This window comes from Sycon ciliatum, chromosome 1, assembly GCF_964019385.1.
Source record: "Sycon ciliatum chromosome 1, ocSycCili1.1, whole genome shotgun sequence".
In the NCBI taxonomy this organism is placed as follows: Eukaryota; Metazoa; Porifera; class Calcarea; order Leucosolenida; family Sycettidae; genus Sycon; species Sycon ciliatum.
In genome coordinates, this window is record NC_088643.1 from 59,631,792 (window position 1) to 59,641,381 (window position 9,590).

Sequence of the window (9,590 nt, forward strand, 5' to 3'; positions counted from 1 at the left end):
GTTGGCATGGCGAGGCGATTGCCATAACCCGACAGTATCACTGATTCAGAGCAGCAAAGCTCAACTGAATCACAGCCTGTAGACACCAGCACTTCTCTGTACAGGTACCTAGGTATACCATGGTTGCTGTAATCTATATCGGTGGTTACTTTCACACATGCGGCACGCTGATTCTCTGATTGAACGTGATGGCTCAACCCCAAGTACACGTTTTAAAGTGACCATGGACTCATGCCGGTCACGGATTTATAAATTATAGGATGTCTAATTTTATGATGTCTCATGTCTGCGTGAACTGACTGCTGTAGCCTGGCTAGTGACTAGTGTGCTATGGTTTATCATTCTTTTTGGGGTTCATGATATCCCCCCCCCCCCCACGGACCGTGCTTGGTAATGGTGTAGTGGTATGATTGTACTATTACATGTAGTGCCACTGCACTGTCTCAGTGTCTCTGCATGTGTGTGTGTCTGTGTCACACTCAGTGTGTGTGTGTTTGTGTGTGCACTTTTGGATGACTATGCCACTACCGGTATGTACACCAATACCATCAATGACTCCTTTGGTTATTCGGGTTATGTACTCTCGCCAGTCTTGGTATTTTCTGTTAGCTGCTCAGTCAGTGGCCTGCTGATCGATGCAATGATTGTGACGGTCTGGACTGGATGTGCACATTCACTACAGTACTCAGTGCCCGTAACTTAGGAGACTCCCTTCGATAGGCATCTATTTGCCTCTGGAGGATCCGTGAAATAAAAATCAATCAATCAATCAAAACTGGAGATCAACTAAAATAATATCGTTACTTCGAAGAAGCAGCGGAGACTAACATCCTCCAGCAGCTGCTTGCAAGCTCCTGCAGAGCTAGAGAGATCTACCATGATCTACAAGACTATACCCGGGTCCATGGTGAAAGTGGCCTAGTATTAGCAAGAGTACTCTTGGTATAAATAGTATAGGTCGGCTAGGACTTGGTTGTACCGGTACTTTGTAGGCCCAGCTAGGCAGCATTGTAAAACTGCAAGCAGGGTGTTTTCACCGCTCCCTGACCATGCCCTGGCTGGATGGATGGTTGGTTGTACATGTATGTATGTTACTTTGATGTGCATACATTGTATGCACATGCATGTATAACCCATAATTTAACATTATTTCTGGTCGTAGGGGCGCCATGTGTATCATAAGGCAGCAGCATCAAGAGAACAGAAGAAAAACCTAACTACACTGATAAACAAGCTGCCTATGCCTAGCAGGATCAGCAGCAACGAGAGAGAGAGAGAGAGGGGGAGGGAGAGAGAGAGAGAGAGAGAGAGAGAGAGAGAGAGAGAGAGAGAGAGAGAGAGAGAGAGAGAGAGAGAGAGAGAGAGAGAGAGAGAGAGAGAGAGAGAGAGAGAGAGAGAGAGAGAGAGAGAGAGAGAGAGAGAGAGAGAGAGAGAGAGAGAGAGAGAGAGAGAGAGAGAGAGAGAGAGAGAGAGAGAGAGAGAGAGAGAGAGAGAGAGAGAGAGAGAGAACTGTAACTGAGATTGGTCCAGTCTTTGATGTTGGGGAACCAACCATGTGGCGGGGGCGACCACAGGGCCGTGATCCAGGCACCATTCCATCCAAGAAATAGTGGGAGTCGCTATCCTGATGCCTTGCTACATGTCCAAACCACAGAAAAAAACTAACTACATGTACACTGATAAACAAGCTGCCTATGCCTATCACGATCAGCAGCAAGGAGATCGAGAGAGAGAGAGAACTGTAAGATTCATTGGTCCAGTTTTTATGTCGGTGAACCAACTGTGGCCGGGGCGACCACGGGGCCTAGGCTTGGAGGGCCTAGGGCCCAGTAGGGGTGATCCAGGCACCATTCCATCCAAGAAATAGTTGTTGCAGGGCTTTTACGACTCCTGGCCCTGCTTTGTTGTACATGATGTATCTAGCACATTTTTGTAGGTGTGGCTCGATATGCGATGGATCAGTGATGTAGACTACGACACACGAGTAGATCAATCATCCTACGCAGGGCCTAGCGCCTGCTGACAACCGTGACATGTGCGCCACAAAAGACTACTCAATGTCGCTGCCTTCGCCGACCTGACGCGGACGGTGACATATCGGCGGCGTCCATACTACCCAGGTCACAGGCAGGTGCCCAGGCGCATGCTTATCCGTGCTGTGCATGTGTTGCTGCCGAAAAATGCTGGTGCTGTTTGCGTGCATTAGAACTCTGGATGTGCGTCACATCATCTCACATGTAATAGTTTTGACGGGTTGATGTCGACGCAACTACTTACTTAGCCGAGTTCTGGAGCGCGAGCCTCGGCCTCGTCTCCATCTGCCATGGTCTGGAGAGGAGAGGAGGGCAACCGGACAGTTTGCCTGGCGCGCTCTATACTACTTGCCTGGAGATACGCTTTACTGGACTCCTCTTTCGTAATTTAGGGTGGATTTGTTGAAAAATATGCCCGCATCCACAATTTCCAGCACGTGTATGGACATCTCCCGAAAGCATTGTCCTCGTAATACCCGTACCGACGGTGGTGATAGCTGTTGACTTGGACTTGGAGGCCACAGTCAGCCCTAAATCGTTGTCCCAGTGCTGTTGAAGACGCGGAGTTTGCTATCGCTAGGAGCGGTTCACACCCTTGTTTCTTGCGACCGAGCATTCTCGTCTGGAAACAGGACATTCACATAGAGAACAGCGTCAACGATGCATTTCTCAATTCCCGACACGACCGAGGTGAAGGATGGCAAGAACACGTACACGAATTTCAACTTGCACGTTAACGGCGTGTTCTTCTGCGGACTGCGCTACAGCCAGCTGCACGACTTTCACGAACAGTTGAGGAAGGAGGAATTTGATTTGAGTGGGTTGACTGCCTTCCCCAGTAAGAAACAGACGATCTTGTCGCTGACAGCGTACGAGGTGGATGAGCGGCGTGAAGAGCTAGAGGGGTACATGCAGTCCCTTAGCCAGCACCCGCACGTGTCCAAGAGTGATCTGCTGAATAACTTCTTGCTCTGCAGTCAGCAGGATGCTTATCGGGTGGAGAACACGGCGGTAGAACTGGACATTTATCTTAGCAATGGCAGAAAGGTAACGGTGGATGTCATGCAACTGGAGCGAGCTGATGCCGTGCTCGAGGCGGTGGCACGCAAGATAGAGCTGCCGGAGAAGCTGACCTACTACTTCGGCCTATTTGTGGTGCTGGTTGAGCAGGACGACACTCAGCTGGTGATGCGACGACTTCAAGACTTTGAGGCGCCGTACGTGTCTCTGAAGTACGCATGTCAGCTCGCTGACGTGGGAAAGATCAACGCCAATTATCGCATCATCATCCGCAAGTGGTACTGGGACCCGGTTTACGATGCGGATCTACTGGACGACAAGGTTGGCTGCAACTTGCTGTTTGTACAAACTGTTGCCGACCTGGAGAACGGCTGGATCATGGCACCAAAAGCAACAGCCCGCCAGCTAAAACAGATCCAGAGCAAAGGAGATCGCAAGAAGTATGTTGAACAAGCCAAGACCCTGCACCATTACGGTCACATCCAGTTTCTGCCGGTACTGACCGACTTTCCGAAGAGCAACACTCGCGCCACGATAAGCATTGGGCCGCGTGAGCTGTGCATGCAGATCATGACGGACAACGGGCAGAGCAAGGAAGTGGCGTTCAAAGTAACTCGTATGCGTTGCTGGAAGATCACCCTGCTCGAACAGGAGAGTTCCGCACTGCTGGCCAAAGAGGCCAAGCTTGAGCTAGCCTTCGACTACCTGTTCACCAAGGACAAGCTGCAGTGGGTACGCCTTGTTGGACCGCAGGCCGTCTTCATGAGCAGCTGCTTGGGTAGCATTGTAGCAGAACTAATCGCTAAAAGCTCCGGTGTGTCTATCCCGACCCCGGCCGAGAAGCATCGCAAACCGCTGGAAGCCTACATATTCAAGAGGAATCTGGCTGGATCTGGTTTAGAATACATCGCTCAGTGCAAGCGTCAGGTGGAGGAAGCCTTGACCAGGAAAGCTGAGACCAGCTCCGTCGACAGCACCGGCACTCCACCAGAGGTGCGTCGACCAAAGGCAGAGAAGCCGGAGATGACGAAGAAACCGTCAAACAAAACGGAAGATGAAGACGAAGGTGAAGGTGAAGTGTTTTCTAGCGAACCCATGAGCCCTGCGTCAACGTCATCAACCGTGACATCACAGTCGGTCACCTCTTCGGAGAGCTCCTCCAGGCGACAGAGTGCCGGTGGTTCAACATCGAATGAGATGCGCCGCAGCACGTCATCCTACACTCAGCTTGGCCAGTCCAGTATGAAGGATCGTTTCAAGAATTTCGTCGTTCAGGGCCTCACTTCGCAGCAGGGCGGTGTGTCGACTGTTGGAGCAGGTGGAGATGAAGAGCAACGCGGTGGCGTCTTTGACACAATTGACGATGAAGATCTATAGGCTTCTTCTCAGGCCACTTCTCTATCAGTTCCCATTGCGTTAGTCGTGGCACTCGTTCCGCAATGTGTCTCTGCCTTTGGTCATTCCATTTTTTTCCGTATCGATCAAGGACTCCGGACCAGTCAGAACCATTCCTTCAGTGCGTGTTTGTTGTGCTTGTTCCCATAATCAGTGTGGAATTAGAGCGTAGTTTGTGAACTCTTTTATCTCATACTTTCTTGAATTCTTGCTTTCGTACATTCGTGTTGCTTTTCCACCTGGCTACCTCACCGACGAAATGCCCAGCACCTTGAGACTCTGTATGATGATGTGCTGATCATGATAAGAAGAGAGAGAGAGAGTTTCCTATTACGAACTTAGCTGTGATTCTGGTATTCAGTTTTTGTGCCTACTGATGCTGAAGCAGCCTTGGAATGCATGATATCGTTCTAATAATATATTTGTTTAATTTTTCTTCTCAGTTTGTTGGTAGAGGTTTGCCTGGCTGGTACAGGTCTGAGCTTAGCTGCTTTTAGCCATTTCCATGCCAAGTTTATGAACCGCCGTCACTTACCTACCAGATCGTGCAGTGCATGCACTTTTGGGCACCATGGTAACTATGCTAAGGACACAGTTCTTTCTTGCCGATGAAGACAAGACTACTGTAAAGGCTATAATTATTATAATTATTCTTGACTAGTTTGAGGGAAAGACATAAACGGGAAAAGTCTGAAGAAAAAATTGATTGTAATTATTACATAACGAAGTGCTAAGAGCCAGAGCAACAAGCAAAACAACAACAACAACTTTGGATCAAGGCATTCTATTCTCGGAATTCCGAGTTTCATGCGCGGTGCGCAATATTCAGGCAAAATCTGTCCCCGTGAATTCCGCGGCAGAATATTAGAAATACCATGCATAATTCTGCGGCTGAAAACAGTAAATTCTGTGCAAGCTCTGCAAACTATTCTAAATTCTGCGGCAATTCTGCAAGGGAAATGAACGCAAAAACAGATCTCATATCCGCAACCCCACCGATCATTGTTGTCTCTATAAATTCTAAACCAAAATTATGCGAAAACCGGGTCCAAGATAATTGAAAGCTCCAAAATGTCTTTAGTTTAGCCCAGGCCCACGGAGGGGGTGGTATACTCTGTGTGTTTGTGGACCGGGGGTATACTCTGCGTGTGCGTGTGTGTGTGTGTGTGTGTGGAGGGGTACTCTTGGCATTACTGGTATAGTCTATAGAGGGTATATACGACTACTGTACATCGTCAGTTGAGATGCCTTGGCAAAGCGCTACACTTGCACTAACGACTCGCGCATGACCTCTAGATTCATCGTCATAGCGCCATATCAAGAGTACATACTTTTGGCCATATTCATCGGGTCTACTATTTTACATAGATGATGTGAGCTGTGTCAGGGCATGTTCGATTGGTAGGGTCGGGATCCAGATCTCAGATCCGTCGGATCCTTCAGAGTCAACTGGACACTTTATCTTGGGCCTTGACTGTTGCCATGTTGACGAAGTAATAACAAGTCACCCAAAACTTGCAAAAGGGTGAAAGTCGTAGTCATGCATGGGGCGCGTCGTACGAAAAGTCAACAAGAGTACCTCGCCAGATCCACGTGTGTGTGTACCACAATGTGTACAAAAAATTAATGATTTTACCCTCCATATACGCACAAAGGTCGCATTTGGATCCGTTGGATCCGGTCAACCCTGGCCTGCAGGCCTGCTCCCCGAGGTGGGTTGACCGGATCCGGATTCGACCAAGCGAAAGGGTGCGAACCAGTGGATCTGGATCCCGATCCTACCAATCGAACATGCCCTAAGCTATAGTATAAGACTGTGAAGCATACTGGCAACCATAGTAACGGGTCTGCTTCATGTTGCAAAAGAAGGATCCATGAGCGGGATTCGAACCCAGCACCCTTTCCGGGACAGTGCCCTACAGATTAGGCTACCAGGGATCACACACACACACCCATGGCTCTTTCTTGCCACATTCAGTATCAACTGAAATCAGCCCCATCCACAAACACATGTAACACACACACACACACACACACACACACACACACACACACACACACACACACACACACACACGCACACGCACACGCACGTCACTGCTACAAACACATACCGGTACATGCACACCCACAAACACACGTTCTTGTTCTCTTTCAGTGGATCTTATAAAAGTGACAACACAACAAATATCATACACCGCACAAAGGAAGAGGTTAAAAATAGTTGGTAACGCAGCAAAAAAAAAGAAAAAAAAGAAAGAAATAGGGGCGAGACAGTGTGACTGGCCATCCCTTCAAATTCAAGGCTCCCAGACTTCTTCCCTATTGGCACACAACAGCAGAGCCAGTGCTGGCAATTCTCGCAGGGAAAATCACCAATACCAGGCACAGCTATGTGTACCAACAACCTACTTACACACAATACCAACTACGGCTATAAGTACCGACATCCTGCTTTACGCAATCAACTACTACTGGCGACCAGGGGCGATGATAATAAAATAGGGCACGATATTACATGGAGTTCAAAAGGTGGCACTTAAAAAAAGAAAAAAAAAAGGTCGGGGGAGATGGAGCTTGATTGGTAAAACCGTATAAAACTGTATGGCGATGAGCTGGGAGGCTCAGCTTGGAGAATAAAAGGCACATTTTCCAACACCGACGAATGCTACTTTGAGGTTATTTTTGTATTTAATATGTTAAAAGACCCGCAAGACTCGCCGCCTTTATGTAGTAAGATAACTCGGTCAACTAATTTGAAGTTTATACGTGTGTACACGTGAATATAGTGCATACTATGTCTGCGCTGTCCATGAATAACACCTTCAGCGCACTGACATTACACAGATACCAGGTTTGCACATATATGTACTGCTCCGAGACGAACGTGGGCGCGTGCGTGCACATGCGTGTGTTGTACGACCGCGCCCGTGGGTCCACGTGCTCGCGTGAACGTATCCATGTGACTGCGTTGTGCGCATGTGCGCATGTGTGTGTGTGTGTGTGTGTGTGTGTGTGTGTGTGTGTGTGTGTGTGTGTGTGTGTGTGTGGACATGCGAATTGAAACAGAGGACGCGATCGCCACTAAAACCCCTGACTGAACAGCGCACAGGCAGCACTAACACACACTGTATGCAAACAGCCAGTGCATGCATAATGGCCTATCTGCCAGGCTGCATGCATGTGTACTACACCACTATTGAACTACTGAACTACATCTCAAGCACACCCAATACTTGCCTTGCCGCCGGCGGTGGTGGTGCTGGTGGCGGTGCTAGCTACGGTTTCAACCAAGCCATGCAGGCAGGCTGATGAAGTGCTCAAAGCCATCTTGATGCTTGTGGACTTGTGCTGCCAGCCTGCTGTCTCTAGTGCAAGCTATTATGGGCATGTGACAATGGGACTGTGTAAGAAGTACCCCGAGGTTGCTTACGCTGCGAAGCGACCCTGTGCGGCACGGTACAGCGGTTTCCCGCACAGAGACACTGAGATACTGCTGGCCTGTCAGCCGCTCTCAAGTTGCCTTGATCTTGATGTTGACGCCAAACTCAGCTGCCTTGCTCTGCACAGCTATCCAGGACTTGTTCAGGGGGCTATGCGCCAGTTCAAACAGCAAATACTGCAACACACACACATACACACACACGCGCGCGCACGCACACACACACACACACACACACACACACACACACACACACATACACACACACACACACACACACACACACACACACACACACATAGAAACAAGGAATGAAATATCGCTAGGACAGTGTGCACTTGTGTGTGTGTGTGTGCGCACGCGCACGTGTGTACGTGTGTGCGCGTGCAGGAGCAAGTTAGCGTAGGAAACTTGATGTCAAACTTGAAAACTACAGAGAAAGAAGTGAGACTTGGATCAACAGAGAACTGTCAATGTTATGAGCACACACCTCAGTCCAGATGGATGCACACAATGGTAGTGCCTTGGTTGCTTGTTGGTACATCCACCGCGCCTGTACATACACATGTACCCCCAGCATAATCGGTACAGACACACACACACATGCACATACATATGACACACATACAGCAGAAACACACACATGCACACATATACAAGTACACAAACATGAACCCAACACACACACACACCACACACACACCACACACACACCACACACACACCACACACCACACACACACACACACACACACACACACCACACACACACACACCACACACACACACACCACACACACCACACACACACACACACACACACACACACACACACACACACACACACACACACACACACACACACACACACACACACACACACACACACACACACACACACACACACACACACACACACACACACGTACAAACACGCAGGCCCACCCAGCTAAGGCATGGGCATATCATTTACATTTTACATTATTTTACACACTCATTCGAGCCATTTCTCCAAACAGGCGAGCAGAGTACAAGTACTTCGTGTATGCAAAGCATCACAACAAACATGTGAGTGTCGTGAGTAGCAGCAGCAGCTACAGTGGAAAACGCCACCTAACAAGCACAAGATGAGTATGTCATGAACATTATAATCTCTCAACCTTGCACAACACACACATGCAGACACATCCAACTAGCTCAGCGCAGCTTCTGAGCTGGAAAAAGAACACATTGAATCACTGACCTGCTTCGTCTGCTTAAGGAATAGCTCCAATTGAATAGCCCTGGAAATGGAGACATATTGACAGACCATCTCGTACAATACACACAATACAAGGCGACACGTACAAACACACTCGACACCGAGAAGTGTATACAATACATCATGTGTTGCTGAAGCTAATGCCCCGGCCAGGCCTGGATATCTTGCTAGCAGTTCCCTTTCCTGTGCATAGGCAATGCCAGCAAGAGTACTGTTAGTCTGTACCCCATGAGCACAGCACTCCAGCAGCTACTGCTACTGAGCATGGCACCCACAGCTGCCACTGCTACTGCTACTGAGCATGGCACCCACAGCCGCCACTGCTTTTAAATGCATATGTGACACACCAACCCCTAACAGAATTATAGCGCAAAGGTGTGCCACTGTGCCAATGGCAATGCCACAGTCCCAAGCGTTTCAATAAACGGCCTGCAGGAAT

At 48.8% G+C, this 9,590-nt stretch overlaps 2 protein-coding genes across 3 annotated transcripts in view; one reads left to right on the forward strand and one right to left on the reverse strand.

Annotated features, from left to right (window-relative positions):
• Positions 1–2,229: 2,229 nt before the first annotated feature.
• On the forward strand, positions 2,230–5,098 carry LOC135804648 (sorting nexin-17-like). Its single transcript, XM_065318567.1, has one exon. It carries the CDS (start codon positions 2,694–2,696, stop codon positions 4,428–4,430), a length of 1,737 nt encoding a protein of 578 aa, XP_065174639.1. The 5' UTR covers positions 2,230–2,693; the 3' UTR covers positions 4,431–5,098.
• A 1,485-nt stretch (positions 5,099–6,583) lies between these two features.
• Positions 6,584–9,590, reverse strand: part of LOC135804649 (mucin-12-like) — a 35,656-nt gene continuing 32,649 nt past the window's right edge. For both annotated transcript variants that reach the window (XM_065318569.1, XM_065318568.1), the window contains exons 32-34: positions 9,134–9,173; positions 8,381–8,443; positions 6,584–8,067 (exon numbers count right to left, since the gene is read on the reverse strand). In XM_065318569.1, coding sequence (XP_065174641.1) covers positions 7,963–8,067; positions 8,381–8,443; positions 9,134–9,173 — 208 coding nt within the window. In that variant the 3' untranslated portion in view covers positions 6,584–7,962. The remainder of the gene's footprint in view (positions 8,068–8,380; positions 8,444–9,133; positions 9,174–9,590) is intronic.